This window comes from Barbus barbus (genome assembly GCF_936440315.1).
Source record: "Barbus barbus genome assembly, chromosome: 12".
Lineage (NCBI taxonomy): Eukaryota > Metazoa > Chordata > Actinopteri > Cypriniformes > Cyprinidae > Barbus > Barbus barbus.
Window position 1 is genome coordinate 30,698,788 of NC_136740.1, and position 19,082 is coordinate 30,717,869.

At 36.3% G+C, this 19,082-nt stretch overlaps 1 protein-coding gene across 1 annotated transcript; it reads right to left on the bottom strand.

The window, feature by feature from the left end:
- Positions 1 to 3,178: 3,178 nt before the first annotated feature.
- LOC306877877 (protein FAM110D-like) lies at positions 3,179 to 17,639 on the bottom strand. Its single transcript, XM_079429890.1, has 2 exons — positions 17,592 to 17,639; positions 3,179 to 7,809 (listed from the first exon to the last, which is right to left on the bottom strand). The coding sequence occupies exon 2, from the start codon at positions 7,172 to 7,174 to the stop codon at positions 5,891 to 5,893; it is 1,284 nt and encodes a 427-aa protein (XP_079286016.1). The 5' UTR covers positions 7,175 to 7,809; positions 17,592 to 17,639; the 3' UTR covers positions 3,179 to 5,890.
- Positions 17,640 to 19,082: the final 1,443 nt, after the last annotated feature.

The window sequence follows — 19,082 nt, forward strand, 5'->3', positions numbered from 1 at the left end:
CTCTTTACTCTTCATTAGTTCTTCATCAGGAAGTTGATTATGAGCATATTTGAGCAAAACAAACTGTGTGAAGTTGCAAGATAAACCATATGTTCATATATTTCATTTTCTTGATTAATATTAAAGTAAAAATAGATTTTTGGCAAAGAAACGCTTCAAATCGAATTCTGTAGAAGCCACAAGTCACTGATTTGTTTATATTTGAATAGTTTTTCAATAAACATCAAATATATTGCTACTTCTAAGCAATGATATTTAATAGTTTTGTATCGCACTACAATTTGTGATTTTATTCCATTATTTGCAATGCTTTATAGGATATGTAGTTAATTGTAAAAAATATAAATATATATTTGGGTTATTATAGTTAATAGTTAATTAGCACTTTTGTTTCTTGAAATAAACAAAAATACACACACACACAAAAACTTACACCTGTTTAATTTCAGCTAGTTGCCATGGGAACATTTCTCATTTTTAATATAGTAAACTAGTTTTTATTTAGTAACTTAATGTAATAAAAATTAAAACTGAAATAAAAATGACTAAAACCATATAAAACATAAAATGACAAACTAAAATTTTAATGAAAAAAGAAAATATAAAAATATAAACTAATAAAATATATTAATAGATGCAATATATAAAACTATTATTAATTTATTTCAGGCAATACTCCAGTTTTTAGTGTTATGTTTTTTTGTTTGCTATATTTATTTAATATTATATATATATATAAATATATACAATCACGCTGTAAATGTAATGTGATTCATCTCACAGCATGTTGTAATTTAAAATTAAAATAGATTAGAAAATGCTTATGAACTAACATTGAAATAGTGGATGATCACTGCTGTGGAAAGATTGTTTTGTTATATTATCTACTTTTATATATGCACATTCCAGTATCTAGAAAGCAGGGTTGAGTCAGTCTGTTGTTGCTAAATTTGCGAATCCTGACATCACTGACATCACACTTGGAGATAAAGTAGGGTCAGACCAAGACAAGGTTTGCAAACATGATCTGTGGGCCCGTCCACCCCGGAGCAGCTGTGGGAGGAGAGGAGCTGTTTGATAAGCAAACGTGTGAAGACAGGACCGAAAACAGGATGTCACACCCGGCCACAGCGTTAGGAAGAGAACTGCTGTTTATGTGTCTAAAGAGAGAGAGAGAGCTGGAGAGGAAGAGGGTAACCTGAGCAGCCCGACAAAATAGGATCATCAGTTCTTTACACAGTTTTCTTTTCACACTGTAATAAAGCCAAATATTATTACAGTTTAAAATAACTGTTTTATATGTGAATATATAGTAAAATGTAATTTATTCCTGTGATCAAAGCTGTATTTTCAGCATCATTGCTCCAGTCTTCAGTGTCACATGATCCTTCAGAAATCATTCTTATATGCTGATTTACTGCTCAAGAAACATTTCTCATTATTATTATTTATTTTTCAGGATTCACAGATGAAGAAAGTTCAAGAAAAGCATTTACTTGAAATAGAAATCTTTTGTAAAATGATAATAATAATAATAAAGTTATTTTATACTCATCAATTTAGCATAACTTGTACGTATGTATCATTAGCTTTAAATTGGAAAAAATAAATGTTATTGCTAAAAATCATTAGATTATAGAGTTCTACATACCTTTTCATCACTCTTTCATGATTAAAAAGTTTAAAAGAACCACATGCATTTAAAATACTAATGTCTTTACTGACACTTTTAATCAATTTAATGCGTCCATGCAAAATAATATTAGAGGTATTCATTTTTATTTTCTGGACTTAATGTACACAGTCTACTTGCGTAATTTTTCCTAGTAATGATAATAATAAATAAGTAAATAATAATATTAACAAAACTTCAGAATAATTATCTCCATTTAAAAAATGAACCATCTCATAAATATTACGTTCTGAACCCATCCCTTCCAAACACCTGAATCCATTCTGGTATGTAATGTCTGCTTTTGACCAATCAAATCCCATTCGATAAAATCAAGTCCCACACTGAATATACTGTTTCACTTGGAAATATGTCACATTATGTAAAATGGGTTTAAAAGTGGATGATTTTTCATGTGGATGAGGTGCATTGGTGCGTTTGACTGAAGTGCTTTCCATGTTGTGTGCATGCTTTCAGTGTAACAGGCACTTGAGCTTCAGTGAGAAATGAGCTGTGTGTTGAAATGAGACAAGAAAATGGCAGGATTTCACTTCACTGAGACTCAGCCAGCAATCAGATGAGGAGCTGTTCAAAAGTATGTTGTTTCCCATTTTGCACCAAATTTATTTAGCAACTGAGTTGTGTGCGTTTTCTAACAACTTAAGAAAGAAATCTGAGACTGACTAGTGTGTAATCATCAGCTCTGTGCCGGCATGCAGCAGTATTTTGATTTATAGCGTTACACAGTTGGGCCATGCAATCATTTTTATTTCCAGTGACATCATCTATAGTGTTTCCACACCTTCAACACTTATCTGGTTTGGGAAATATGACACACCTGAGCAGATGGCAATGATTACTGGTAAGAATTTAAATAATAATAATAATACATTTATAGAGAAAGAGAAATTTCCAGTGATTTTTTTTCATTCATATGCTCACCAAGGCTGCATTTATTTGAATAAAAATACAGTAAAAACAGTAATATTGTGAAATAATATTACAAGTTAAAATAACTGTTTTCTATGTCATTATGTCATAAAATGTAATTTATTTCTGTGATCAAAGCTGAATTTTCAGCATCATTACTCCAGTCTTCAGTGTCACATGATCCTTCAGAAATCATTCTAATATACTGATTTCCTGCTCAAGAAACATTTCTGATTACTATCTTGTTGAAACAGTTTTGCTGCTTCATATTTTTGTGGAAACTGTGATACATTTTATTTTTCAGGATTCTTTGAGGAATAGAAAGTTCAAAAGGACAGTAATTATTTGAATTAGAAATCTTTTGTATTATTAGAAATGTCTTTACTGTCACTTTTTATTCATATTATGTGTCCTTGCTGAATAAAAGTATTATTTTTTAAACCCATTTCAAACTTTTGAATGTATCATGGTTTCCACAAAAATATTAAGCAGCAAACACAGTTTTCTTTGCATGCACTCAAAAACATACAGCTATATGATTATATTGACACAAAACACAAATGCATACAGTTGTTTAGAAATAGGATTTTATTAGGACTTTCTCTGTAATATCTCTTTGGGTTGAAAACTAAATTCTTCTTTGTAGAAACATATACAGATAGACTGTAAACATGCAAGAGAGAGATTTCAGGTGCTCTTGAAAACTGAATGCATCTTGGACATTGGGGGTGAAAAAGTATGAAAGGAATGATCACAGTTGTTTCTCTGCAGGCCGCAGTCTGACCTGTGCATGCCGCAGCGGACCTTTGCTTCATTTATCAGTGGTATTATAGAGCCTGATTAATGCCTCTGACCGGGGCGATTCATTACGACAAAGGAGAATCAGTGTCTGATTGATGCGTTCAGATGGGAGGAGCTTTCAAAGGTCTCCTTCAATATGAAAACACATCAGCGTCTCCCACACTGGGAGTGTGTATCCGCCCAGCAGGTCTCTCGCTGTTACGTCTTCCTCTACTTTGCTAAACGCTTTTGTGAGTTAAACACAGAAACAGCATGATCAAGTGCATTCGGAAGAATGCTTCACCACAGGAACTGTAATTTGTGTTGAGGACAAATTTTCCAAAAACCGCAATTTAACCTCACAGTAATCAAAGTAACACCCATAGATGCAGTTTCACAAATGTGGTAATGAAATTGAGCAATTTTCATGTTGTAGGTATTGGTAAAAGACAGTTTGGACAAATTAATAGCTGTTCCAAACCCTAATGAGCAGCTACCAAGAGTATTGGTTTATCAATTCTTAAACTTTTACCTTTGGTCCCCTTCAGAAATTAATATTTGCTGTTTAGCCTTGTACAATAGAGTTTTGGCCAAAATCTAATTTGCACAGCATGCATCCCTTACAGAAAAGGCAGTTCTAAAATGCACAGGGAAAAAATATAAAAGATGGATAAAAATATAAATATATTCTGTGTTGGGGAGTTACTAGTTACATGTAAAGAAATTACATAATTTAATTAGAAAAGAAATGTAACCTGTTACAGTTACTGAGAAAAAAAAAGTGTAATTCAATTACAGTTACTTGGTAACCATTACAAAGCAGGTTACATAGGAATATTTTCACACACATACAGATTTGATTGATTTATTTCCCAAAATGCATTGACTGCTCTAAAATGAGACACCAATGCTTCTGGAGTTTAGGACACATGCTTATTTGAAATCTGTTTTATTTCCTATTTAGGTTTATATATATGTGAATATATATGAATTCTAGTGTTTCCTGTCATAGCTATATGCAAAGATTTGATTTCAAAAACAGTTTCATAGCTATTAAATGGTTTCTTGTTACAATTTTAAATCTGTATTTAACCTCAGAGCAATCTCAAGTCAGATTTTGTGGTGGCTGTGCTTTAAAATTAAATTATTATCATCTTAATTCTAGTGAAGAAGGATTTTGACAGTCTGACAGTAAACAGTGTTGAGTAGGCCTACTACTGTAAGGTTAACCCTGCCTTTAAATGTTTCAAAATGATTAACAGTTGAAAACGTTCATTAGACATTTAGAAAAATACTCAAAGTAATCAAATGTAATCAGTTACACTGATAAAGTAATTGAAATAGTTACGCTACTTAATACATTTTACATAGGGTAAATTGTAATCTGTAACCAAAGTACATTTACAAAGTAACCTTCCCAACACTGAATATATTTAGTTCTGTACTGTAAAAATATTAATAAAAACATGCAGTTTAACTCAGTATTTCCCAAGTTATTAGCTTAGCAACATGCTAATATCAAACTCCGTTAATGTCATTCTCTCAACGAGGCTCGATAGGGTTTGGAACATATTGTACATCAGTACACAGCACATTTCTTTGGCATAAGTTAATTAAACTTAAAATAAGGTTGTTTTTAAGGCCCTGCATTTTTCTTTGCATACACTCAGTCTCAATGTTAAAAATACGTTTCATAGCAGTACATATAGCTCTCACTCCGTCTCTTTCTCCAATTCAGTGCATTAATATCCCCACAGGGGTCCTCTGTGTGTTTGTTCCAACGCCTGCGTTTAAGGAAAAAAGGCAACACACAAACTAAACTGGGACAGTTGGGAAATGAGGTACACATGGTTCATTTAACACTCATGCATCGGTTTCCCAGCCCCAGAGAAAAAGCTTAGTGGTTTTCAATGTTAAATTATTTATCGGATGACACGTTCTTTAAGTTATGCTCAACAAATAACACTCGTTTCTGAACAGAAGTAACAGGACGGACTCATGACTCTTTACATGTACAGAGAACAGGAGATGACATCGCTAAACATACATCATAATCGCCCTCTACACTATATAGTGCACTAGTCTGAAACCGTAATGGACATTATTGAGTGCACTCATTCAATCCCATAACGCACCGTAATAATACAGAGTATCCATGCAATGTGAGAAATGCGGCAAATTAATTTCCGAGTCTCGTCAGAAGAGTCCACAGCCACATTCAGTATCCAAATTCGCTCATAGTTCGAGTGGACTATGTTAGTAAACTATTGTTGGGAATAGTGAATGAGGGTATAGGGGCGATTTCGACAAAGCCACTGTGGTCATGAAAGGAAGTGTCGGTTTGCTGCTTCGTATGTGACTTACACAAAATAACATGAATGTCCTCGTACTGGCTGTGAAAAGCCAAACAAATCTCTTAAATACAATTTCTCATGTGAAATAAATACAGCATAGTTTTCCAGATTGGAACACGGCTCCAGAAAGGCTCGGGTTTAGTTACCGTGATAATCAAACAGTAGACTCTTTAGGACCCTCCTGGGCTGCGTTCCTGCAACCGTAGAGCCACTTTATGACCCGAGCATTTCTCTCGATAATGGACACACCTGTAGGGATCTGCTCGGCAATCTCCTCCTGGAAAAGCCCTTCACCGGAGTGTCGGGAAAACTCACTGGGCTCCGAGCCGCCGCCTCCGACGCTCCTCAGTAGCAGCGAGAGCGTGTCGATTGAACTTGCCCCGTTTAGAAAGTTCTCCGGTCCGAGCCTTTCTACCATATCCAGGTCCAATCCACAGTAGTCGAAGAAGCGTTCCTGCTCAGACATGGCTAGCGAACAACATAGCTGCAATTCTGACTTGGAGCGTTTCAAATCAGATCGCATGTGAGGAACGACTGGCTTCCATGGGTCCATGTCATTATTGTTGGTGTTCCCTGTACAGTTTGGTAAACTGTTGATCCTGCAGTTCTTTGATTGCTTCTCCTGAAATCCAGTGTTGTCGTTTTGCATTGAGTGCTCTCGCTCGGATTTGCTCGATCGTCTAGTCTCATTCCCGCCGTCGACAGTGTCTTTATCATTGGACCAAGACATTCGCGAATCCCCGTCTCGAGAGGAAGAAGCCTTCTCCTCATTTATCACCATTTTGTGAGCCTCATTCCCACCGCTCTTTTCGCGCATAGATCCCTGGAAGAGCCGTCGTACGAAGCTGTATCCCTTGACCTCTAAGTTGCCATTGGCATTTTCTCCCCCTCTGCTAGGACTCTTGCACTCTTTCTTTTGTCTGTAAATAACCAGGGAGTCTGGACGCAGCATGCGCTTGCCGTTGCTCCTGCGCATTATTGGCGCACTATGCGGAGCAACTAATGGAGCAATGGTCGGAGTTCTTGGAGAAGGTACGGGAGGCTTGTTTGAATTGTTGCGATTCTTGGTTTCCACATCGGTTTCGTTCCGACAGTTCTCTTTCCTGGAGTCGTCTTCATTTTCATCCCGCAAGAACAGCGGTGCAGAGAAAGGCACCGTTTGATTTCGAGGTGGGAGAACGGGCGTTGAAGGAGTGGACACTGTGAAGTTGTGACGGGGTACCGGTGGAGGGGTCGCACAGGGAACTAACACAGGCTCCTGCTTTGTGTTGATGACCTGTTGACTCTTGACGTACTTTGCCTTGTCGGCTTCCAGTCGCTCTACGGCACTGATGGAATGACCCCTGCTTCCGGCATCCATCTGTCTGCGCAGGTAATCGGGCCCCTTGTTTAGGAGCCGCAGCGGAGAAGGTGAACCAATGGGAGTTAAGGGCTTCATTTTGGAGTTCTGGAAAAATGCATCCAAATAAAAAGGGCAAAGCAGCTGCCTTGCCCAAAAAAAGACAAGGAAACTCTCTGGAGATGAAACCACTGGTTTGATGCTTCTTCAAGATCTGACGTTTCTCTGAAATTTAGGGATCCAATTATAGGACCCCTATGAATATAGATTTTTAGGCATTCTGAGAATCTGACAGGTTTAAGCAACAGACTGGCTGTTGGGATTTGCTATAATTAGTCTCTTTACCTGGGCGCTTTTGGAAACGGCACGATTCGATATCTCCATGCAATATTTATACAGGCATTGGGATAAACGGGCAGGGCATGAGGAAATCCTTTTTCCGCAATCCTTAAATCCCAAATGAGATGTTCTCTTCACCACAGAGCATCAGAAATAGCTGCCAGTGCCTTTTTTCCTCCTCGTTTAGTTGCTTTCTTCTGTTGATCTTTTCAGAGAAGGTCGTATTGGGGGAAGAGAGCTAATGAGCTTGATTATTTGCTTTTTGATAGCCGTCTCTGGGTTGGGCTCCTATTGTCCTGTGGCGTTACGGTTGGGTTGACCTATACAGCTTTCACCGGGGCACTTCAGAGTTTGATAGACAGAGGTCCTGTCCTTCTCCTTCTATACCTGGAGCCCTGTGAAAACAAAAACGGCAGAGACAAAGTTAAGACCTTTTTAGCATTTCTCAAGAGAGAGCCGTTCTCCCAAGGCGTAAGCCATATGGCAGTGTGAACAGAAGTCCCTGTAGCATTTTGTGAGCCGATGGAGTTGGCAGAAATTCATGTCTGGGACCACAGGCAATGCCATTAGCTTATTCATGGACTGAGTCGACTTCACAGCGCTCGCCTATTGAACTAGTCCTAAATAACAGTTCACTCGTGCAAATGTGCTGTCCTGCACAAATTTTGTGCATTTTAGCTTTGAATGAATATGCATAATACATGACATAGTCTGGATTGACGCTGAATGTTACACATGGAATTTTTCCCATTTACCCTCAGATGCATTTAGAAAGTCTATTAAGGGAAACTGTGACCATGTGCATTCAGACTGCAGAGGTAATGGCCTTCACCATCAGCATTAGCTTAACCCGCATGCCACATTTGCATTCCTTGAGGGCTTTGCTAAATAATGCATGACTGCGTCCATATTTTAGAGACCCCAAAATCAGCTTATAAAAAACATTTCCTTTAAGACGTAGGACCATTTGCTGCATTTAATTTTGAACACACTGCAGTGGTTTTTAAGATTCTCTGTGGTTTTAGTGCATTTAGAATAGCACTAACAACTCAAAGAATACGATTGCAAAGCCAGAATTCTAGCTTAAAACAATTTTGACTGCATGGTTGATTCTGAAAAGGAAGACATTCGAAACATGACGCATCAATGTGCTATTTTTGTACTCTCTTGCAGGACAAAAAGACAATACACAGCATTTTCAAGTGAATATGTTCCTGTGACCTAGTAAATGGGAATAACCGCAGAACTGTTATTTGTTTGCCAGTTTCACTATGACGAGCAGTTGTTTGCTGCAACTAAAAACAGGTGTGTGTTGCTAAATTGCAAGCTCTACTTTTGTCAATAGTCAGACTTAAAGTGGAAAAAAAAAATCAACTGCAAAGACAAATCTGAAGGAGAAAAAAATCCTTAACATAAAATAAACCTCATGCACTTATTTAAGATGACTTTCTACCGTGCAACTACAGCACCTCTCAAGTACCTCGACCCCCTCTGAAGCCCTTTGCTATAAATCCAGTCAAAAGGAGAACTGCAACATTTTCCAGATGTCAGACAGTCCGGGAAAAGCAGCCATTGTTTGGGAAAGTTCCGGGAAAGAATTCTGAACAGGTGTTCAGCATGAGATGGATCTGAATTTAGGGACTTTCAGAAAAGAAGTGAGCAACAGGGGGTCAGATCTCTGAAAACACCACTTGTTTAGCCAGTTGGGCTAAGCAGTACTGCTAAAACAGCCTTTTATTTTTCAGCCTTTTGGTTTGATGATATTGCAGATATATATTAACTGTTTTTATTAGATGAACCAGCCAGATAGACTCGAAATTTTGTAAAAGAAAAAAAAACTTCTAAAGACAGAACAATCTTATTATTTGCAATGCATAATAATACAAATATTTACCATTCTACATTTTTACTAAAACATTATAATACATTAATAAAGCCATGTAGGGTCAACCGTAAACATGTTTGAGTGACAAAGCTTTGAATTGATTCATTAAAACAGATATTTTTTACAGGCAATAAATGAAACTAACTCTGTTCTTGCCATTTAAGTTTAAATCAGAGAAATTATTAAAACACTATTAAAACCCACTCATACAAGTTACAAGAGAATTAGAGATACTTTGTGAATATTAGTTACATTTCCAGCACCATAGGCCAATATCTACCGCAGTCATCAGGATAACCCGTCAGGTTAATGCAATCAAAATATGTTGCACAAACTACGACACGGTAGTATGTTTCATAATTAGCACACTATTATTAGCCTTGTCTACATCACTATGCACTTAAGGCTATTATTGGCTTGTAAATGCATTACCTCACTAATATATATCTTTCCTAACCGGCGTGAAAGCTATTTGAATGCTGGATCCCCGTGTTTAGGACAGAAACAGGGCTAATAATAGCCAAGCAGAGGCTTGAATTAAAACATGCTCGCATCTCTTTTACCGACTGATAGTATAAGACACTGGTAAATTTACTTCTTCACATTCACAAAGTTTCCTTCAGGAGTTTGTTTTTGAAGCGAGAGGGAACCAATTTCCCCAAAACAGGGGCTTACTTTCTAAACATTAAAATAAAATGAAATAAGCCATTTATTATGACAAAATTCTCTTGCGGATATGTACTATAAACTGTATGCGATTCAGTGAGTCATCACAGATGATTCATTAAAGAAATGAGTAGTCTGACTGATTCACACAGATGACTCATGTGATTGATTCAGTCTGAATCGGTTCAACTGATTCATTCAAAAGAACCACATCAATCAACTTATGTTCGTGAATTGGATATTTAACCCATGCAAGCTCATAAGACTACACTAAAAATATGGAAATAAACTAAGTTGATTTAAAGATTTTTTAAAAGGGAACCTTTCTGATCCACAGAAACATCTCAAAACATTACAGTCCCACATCACCGTACAGTTGTTTCACACGTTCACAGCATCACCCAGAGCATTTGCTCTTTTGCTATGGGCTGTATTACTCTCATTGGCTCTAAAGAGGCAAATTACTGACATGAAACGTCGCCTGTGCTCCTCTCTCTTGTGAGGGCTGAACTGCCCCGTAATAACAGCGGCTCTCGATGGCTTGTAATTAACCCCTGCTAATCCAGCCTCCTCTCATCTCGCTGGCTTTCATGCTGGTATGTCTTTGCATCTCAGTGAAGTTGGTGGGCAGACCGTCTGCCTGCAGGGGAGGCCAAAACAGCCGTCCAACAAGGTCAGAGAAAAAACAGATGTTTTCTGTCAAGCTGCATCTAAAGCCATGATCTACTGAAGACTTCACGCAAAGTAGCAACACGACCAAAACAAGACAGTCTTAACCCATTTTACTAATTATAAAGGCCTCATTTATGGTTGAATATCCTGAAATATGTTATAATACGGAAATAAACTGCCTATAAGGTTTAAAAGTTACAGGCACAGCATGTTATTTAATTATTTTTTTTTTCGGGCAACATTTACTGGGACACTAAACCTTAAATGACGTTCATGATAGGGCTGCTCGATAATAATTTTTTTATTTTATTTTATTGAGATCACAATTATTTAATATGATTACTCAGCGATTTTGAAACATCGCGCATTTATTAAACTTTAAATAAATCTTCTTTTTAAAAGTGGGTTTCCTTGATCTTTTACTCAACTGAAAAACATTTTTTTTTTTTAATAATTAATTAAATTAGACTTTAATAATAATATAAATGATTTAGTTGTATATAATTTAATTAATATGAATTCATTAATTAATAATAATAAATAAAATTAATACAAATAACTTATTTTATATATAATTATGTTATTATTTTATATATAGTATACAATTATTTATTTACATTCATATAAATTATTCACTCCTTGTTTTAGACAATAATAATACTATGTAGAACTTTTTAATACAACTTTTTTTGTCTAAAAGAAAATTTAATTTAGGAATTTAAAATGGTTAAATATTCCAAATATTCCATTCCATTAGAATGTTTTGGAATAATGTAATAGTTCCAGACAATAAAACATTATTTATAGTCTGTGCCATAAATTTAAACTGAAAGTTATTGCATCCAGTTGATAAAACTTTAACGCTTCTAATTAAAAGCACCCGCAAACAGTGCAGAACGTGTCTGTCCCACCCAGTCTGAGCAGCCTAATTACATTAAAAGGTCCCGTGTTGGACTCCGATATAAAACTACAAAAGGCTCAGGACGTCCATCACAGACCAGCTCCTGCATTATTTATCGGCGCAGACAATAGAGGCCTCTGGATGTGGAGATAAGAGGCTGGACTGAATGCTGCGGCTCATTAGTAAAAAAAACAGAGAGAAAGAAAACACATGACAATAAAACTCAACAGACACACACACACACACACTCTACTGACACAAAGGCAGAGGTAGCATAGATCTCCTGAGCATAGACAGCTCCTGAGTGCCATTATGCAGTTGATGTATGATAGGCCTACGGGTCACATGGGACCTCTTTAAAACATGACAGACCCCCCTAAACCCTCTCCAAATTATGAGGTGGACACTTAACTGACCCGGTGGGCGTCTATTGTCATTCAAACGTGACAAATGTGAGCCGGAGACTTTGGTGACTTGATGGGCGTCCACTGCAGACAAATGGGCACCATTTACACCTGCTATTAACAACATCGCTGATCTGATCACAGTCAGCCAGTGATGAATGCAGGTGTAAATGGGGTCTGGGACATTTGTGATTTGATTATTTAAACCAAATTTGCAGGTTATGAGAAATGCATGTGGTCAGGTGAGTCTCAGAAAGCGATCAGGAACATATTTCATCTCGAAAGCCAAAGAAATAAAACAAGAAATTACATTGTGCAAAAAGAAAATGAGGACAAAAAGTCGTATATTATAATTATATAGTGCAAATATTGTCCAAAAATTTAAATGAAAGTACATTTGTAGTTCAATTGTAAGAATGTGTATTTGTTTTTATGTTGATTTTAACAAAATATATATATTATTTTACATAATTATTTATAATTTATATAAGATAATTATTACTAAACTTAAATTATTTGTTTTATTTTATTTTTGAAGAAGATTTCTATGTGGCATTCACCAGATCACATCACATATCTAATAAATCTAGCATTGTATACTATGAATATTGTTGAAGTATATAAGCATCTGCTAAACGAATAAATGTAAATTTGTGGTTAAAATGCAAATGTGTCCAAAACAGCAACAACAACAACAAAAGATGGCGTAATGACCTATCAATTAACCATTAAGCTTTAAATCCATATTCTCACTATATCATTACTATATGAGCCATAACAGCTTGATAAATCAAATATGATATAAAAACACATGCATGTTTTGTAAAGATTTTATTTATATTTTATCTAAAGTTTCAAGAATCTGCTCTGATTCAAAAATGCTCTGCCTGTTGTTCCATTTATTTCAGGCTGTACAGGGTTAAGATGTAGTGTTAAGGCGTTCACACATCACATCAGTGGACTTTACCCTACTTTTCCATTAGTTACGTCATAAACTGCTTTGGTTCTTTTTTTCTTTTTTTTTTTCATGCTGCAAAGGCCTGATAAAGAGCTATAAATTTCACCAGAGTAAAACAAAATATCCTCCTATGAATGTGGACCTGGCATCGCCACCTAATCCACGCACGAGAGCCGGAAAGTTCAGGCAGGAAGTGAAGGAGTTGCCTTGAGAAGTTGTGCACGTCTATTATAGTACGGGAAAAACACAAAGGGGCATGGAAACGTCTTGCTTTTCCTGAGCAAATGCACAAGATTTGTGCGTGCAATGACAGGAAAGGCAAGGTGCCAGAATGAGCTTTAGAAAATCTGTTCCTGAGGACTAATGCATATGTGCTTGTGAATATGTATTTGATATACATATATCTAGCCTATGCATGCTCATCTTTGTCTAAGTGAGCAGTTTGTGGCTAGAATAAGCCTTGACATTACGCAGTATGGAACTTTGTCTTACTAGAAACGATCCAGGTTGAACTGCTGCTGGATATTGTCTAAATTATTAATTTCTGAATCCAAGATGTTCACATTGCAGAACTTTAAATCTGCCTGATTTTATTATGCATATAAAGTTTGCACAGGGAGTTCGGCCTATTTACTGTGCCCATAACAAATGTTTGGTATATGAAAACGTTGCCTAATAAAAGGCCTCTGACGTGAAATACTAATTTAATATATTCTGGGCATGTGAAGGAGAAGTAGTCTGATCTACATGCAGCCTTTTAAGAATCCACAAAACTGAGTTTTATGAACTGCCTAAAGCAAAGAGCAAGTGTGTAGAAAGAGCTGCTCAAACGCTGATCAGATTACATTACGGATCATTTGGAAGGTTAAATCTTAACTTGATTGCCATAATCTGCTCTCAGGGAACACAAGTGATAAAGTAGCTCAGTTTATTCCTCTGGAGCCTGACCAGTCAACACAGTAACCAACCTCTAGTTCCCTCTGATAAAGCTGCTGTGGTCCGGCTGTTAGTATGATGTGCCAGGCTCATGTAAGGTCACCGCAGACTCAAGTGTTAACGGCAAGGGTACAAACAAACGTGACTTGTGGAAGGGGTCGGGGGTGATGGGATGATGGGGGAGGAATGCCTGACCCCTCCAGTCATCCTGTCTAACATCAAACCATCAAATATCATGTGGCACAAGTTTTCACTCTACGACAGCAAACACAAAAACACTATCAGCAATATTGCATTGATTATCCAGTGTGCTGAATCTAACTGCCACACAAAAACACTTAACAAATCAATATAAATATATAGAAAGGGAGAAAGTTTTTTTATTGTCATTTAACCTTTTTTTATTTATTAATTTATAATAAATTATTATCATTACTAGTAGTAGTAGTAATATATAAATTCTAATAATTTATTAATATTATTTGTATTATATTTATATTATACGTACCTTAGGTTAAATAATTATTAATATCAAATATTTAAATGAGTTAAATATATGTAATAAATAGTTTCTTTCTGTATGTCAATATGAAAATGTAAAAAAAAAAACTATTATAACCTATATATATATATATATATATATATATACATACAGGTTAACTGTCTTTTTATGTTTTGTATATAATATATCAAATTTATTTTAGTTTTTTGTATTGTAGTTTTATATAACTGTATTTTTGTTTTGCGTATATATATATATATATATATATATATAAAAATTTATTTTTGTTTTGTTTTTATTTTATAGCATATTTTTGTTCTATTTACTTCCTGGTTAAAAACAATAAAATTAAATAAATAAATAAATATCTATGAAAAAAAAATATTATTAATACAAATATATATATTACTAATTTTAATTAAGATGAATTTACATTTTTCATTTTAATTAAGATAAATTGCTTGCATTTATATTTGCTCGGGATAAAAGTGCCTGCTAAACTAATAAATGTAAATATTCAAATAGAAGCAATAATGATCTATTCTATCAGGATTTTCTCTATTTAAAGGAAGCATTTGTTGCTCACATATTGCTCTTTCATATCTCAGATTGGTGAGTAAACATTGACAAAAGTTACATTTTGGAAAGAATTATTCCTATCTATTGCTGAACTCAAAAATAAAGTGAAAGCCAGACTCTCGATCACTCACTTTCTGCCTAAAATATGCCACGTGATTCCCTGCCATTTCCTCTTGCTTCACAGCCTCCACTGAACCTGTCAGCTGTCCTCTCTCATTAGCTGCTAGTCTGGCTCGTTGGTCGCAAACAGGCCCAAAGTGCCACAGAAATAGCCCGTAATCTCCCCTCGACGCCCCCACCACCCCAGCAAAGGGAAAGATCACTGCTTACCGGCCCTGTCAGAACAATGTCTACAGGCCCCTCATGTGCCACGAGAGATCCGGGCAGCAATGCGAGGTCTGATCCGAGCTGGCAGGACAGCAGCACTACCTAGACAAGCCTAGGACAATTAACGGGACGTGTGACTATCAGCGACCTGCTCCCACAGCTGTCAGGCGTCCCGTGAGCATCACAGCATCAGGATTTGTCCATTAAATATTAATAGTGCAGTGAGTAAATAAATCATGAAGGGAAAAAGACAAGAGGACTACATAGGGAGCGACATGCATGTCACTACTTTGAGGAACCTTCGGCCTCTAATTAGTAACCCGAGCTGTTAACACGCAGCCACACATTAGCACTGTGATGATTTCTTTGGGGGAAATGATTGTTTACGTGATTGCACTCAAGGAGAAAATACACGGCTGAAAGAAGAGCAACATTTGGGCTTTAATAAAAGAAAACAGCTGTTGGTTTTCCGCCCCGGATGCATAAAAACACTTGAGACTGATGTGGTCACACCGAGATGATAGTGAGAAGCGTGTTCCCTACATAGGGTTCACTTTCAGAGCGGCATGGGCATCCCTTCAGCCGCTCGCATACAAACTGACAAAGGTCACTGCATGCAGCCCGTGGGCTTTTCTCGTGTGTTTTTAGTGTCCGCCCCAGTGCTGATATAAGTCCTTTCACATTTATTCATCTCAAAGCAGCTCAGATGAGAGATGCAGCATTCTAGTAACTTTTGGAGGGAACGTCTGGCCATATATGGGTTCATAATCTGGATCTAATGCATTCAGCAATACTTCAAAGATTTTATTATAGTTTGCCAGTAGATATTAGACCTCAATGTACATGCACAATGACAGGAAAGGCTGCAGAGGAGCATCATACTGATGTTTACATTTCACATGCATCGGCGCTTCAGAGAGATGACACCGCCACAGACACGTGTTTATCCTATTTTGGGGTTTGGTAGACAATACACCAGTATGAAGAGACCTCACTTATGGTTCAAGGACAGGTGAAATCTCTGCGTTTGGTCTAGTTTTTGAGTGTTTAGACTGGTTCTCAGTGGTTAATACTGCTGACTTTGTGGAAAGTTAGTGCATGCTTTGCCACCTAACCTAAGTGAGGTCTTTAGTGGGGGAGGGTTGTGAGCATTACCCTTCCATTTACACATAACTCCAGAAACTTAATACTGTAAATCCATACAAATTTAGAAAAGACTTAATTAGTAGTAAAACTGTGCCTGTTTGTCTTAGTGGAATTTTTATTAGGCAACTGTATCTGGCATTTACAAAAACACATGTGGTCACCTCACTTTCCTTTACTTGGAGTCTGCCCTTTTGTTTAAATCTTTTCCTGCAACGCCAACCCAACCATTTACCACCATAGCACTGTGTAAACATCAGGTAATAAACTAGTCTAGTGTAAACGAGAATAGAGGTCATACATAGTGCATCAACCATTTCTGCTCTGAAAATGTAGTGTTTTGGTCAATACTGCTTGCATAGGCTGCTGACTTTTAAGTCAGCATCCTAACTGAACTGTAGGAGGGATTTGGTGCATCCTAGTAAGTTCTTCGTTTAATTGAGCAATTTATGGGAATTCAGAATCAACCAGTCATTATTATTGCAATTCGGTTTGGTTCCGCTAGAGGCGCAAGAATCGCGCACTGTACCTTTAACAATATGATTTAAATCTTCAAAAACTCAGTTTTAAATAAATAAAATGATCATCCAGACTAAAGAGGGTTGTACAGACACTATATTCACACAGAAAAATAAATAAATAAAATAAATTATTATAATGTAGCCTAATGTAAAATGTACCCATGTTCTATGCACATTTATTAAAGCACCAAAACATTACTCCATTCATGCAGTTTCAAAACAGTTTCTGTATGGCTATTTCTCATTTAGAAAAAAAAAAAAAAAAAAACTCACCTTATCCATTTAGGCTACCGCTCTTATATATATATATAAAAAACACATAAAACTTACAATTTGTACTTTGCCCCAAAATAGTAGCATATCCACATAAACCTAACTAAAAGCTGCAGTGATATAAATTATTTAGCTTAAAGAAAACTAAATGATAAATCTCCGATGCATACGCAAGTCCTTAAACTGAACTTAAAATTCGATTAAAATTTTTTTAATACGATGATAAAATATTTTACTAAGATCAGTGACAGTTTATATTGAATGAACAGTTTTTGTTCACACATGACAAGACGAATTCTACTAAATAAATGACGCGACTTCGGTTTACAGAGACGCAAATAAATAAATAAAGTCGCTGAATGAACATTATGTGATCGGATATGAATCACTAGTGCTCGGTTTGCTCTTACCGTGTGTCGAGTGGAAGCTCCGGTAATGTCACTGGTCCAGTGGTTTGTGATCTGAGTGCCGGAGGAGCACCGGGAACATCCCTCTACTGTGGGCGGGCAGGCATGAGTGTAAACTGAGCCCTCCACAAACACGACTGCAGGGGGAGGACCTGCACTACAGACCAAAATGCTCGAGACATCAATGTTTAAACAGGTAGATTTAGCCTATATCTGTTTATCTGCGACATGCATGGGCATTGCATTAGGTTACAAAATATCAAGCCAGAGACCAGTTTTCATTTGAGACATTTCTCAGGGTGGGTTTGTTTTTAAAAGTCGCGTTCAATAGAGACATGAACGTTTAAGTAGTGAAATGTTTCTGAGCATTTCCAGCATTATTGCCCTGAAAAAAGATTCAGTTCAATATGGATCCTGTCTTTAAATAGCCTCTAAAGCTTTTTAGAAATATGCAAACACTAAATTCAATTATGAACCTAGTTTGAGGAGAATCTAGCCAGCAGGGAACGTTCTCAGAACTTTGGCTAACGTTCTTCCGGTTACATTAATAGAACGTTCGTTCAAAGTTATCTACTTATTAATAACGTTCTCAAAATCGCAAAAACGTTTCTTTGGTTGTTCATGGACCTTTTTCACAATGTTCAGAGAACGTTCAAAAGTAACGTTCCCATAATGTTTGCAAAATGATCAAACGGAATGTTCCCTTAATGTTCTTTAAAAATAAACCAGGGACTTTTGAACAATCAGTTTTCTTAATGGGAACGTTAAAAAACATTTTAAGAACATATTTTGGCATCTTTTTGAAGGAAATATATCACATTTCATGCAGTACATTTCACAAAAGACGTTTGTTAGATTTGAAACACCAAAACAAAAGATCTAGAGTTAAATAACCACAAAACTGCGTTGCTTTGTGTTTGTGGTGTTTTGTTGCTTTTTAGTGAATATAGTCATTTTCTCTCAAACTCACACAGATATGCTAGAACTTGATAAGAACAGACTTTATGTATCAACTAAAAATCACCAAAAACATTTTGATTAAACTAATTGAGTAAAACTGATAAATAAAAGTGAATGTAGGTCTAAAAAAATGACATTCAGACATTTGAACTGTGATTTTCAGAATCACTGTCCATGTCTGTATGTGCATACTGTATATTAATGCAAAATATCTTAAATCTTAAGATTGTGTGGTGGAGGGGTTTGTTTTTTGGCTTCTGTGATTTTGTCAGCATGCAGTCATGGGGAAATTTAATAGGAGAATCAATGAAATTACACTCAGCAATGTGCATCTAATCATCTAAATATAGACTGATCTTTTTTGGTTTCGCACAAATTTCACTCCTTCAAGCTGCAAGTCTGTATGGTGAATAGATAACTGAATAAATGGATAACCATGATAAGCTATCAGCAACGGCTCCTCTACCAGAAAACATTACTCAGAAAGCCTCATGAGCTCAGCGCTGATTTACCGTCTACGTCTGAGTCTGTTAT

Excerpts from the sequence above, each read along its gene's own strand:
- LOC306877877 (XM_079429890.1), bottom strand. The coding sequence starts at position 7,174 with ATGAAGCCCTTAACTCCCATTGGTTCACCTTCTCCGCTGCGGCTCCTA.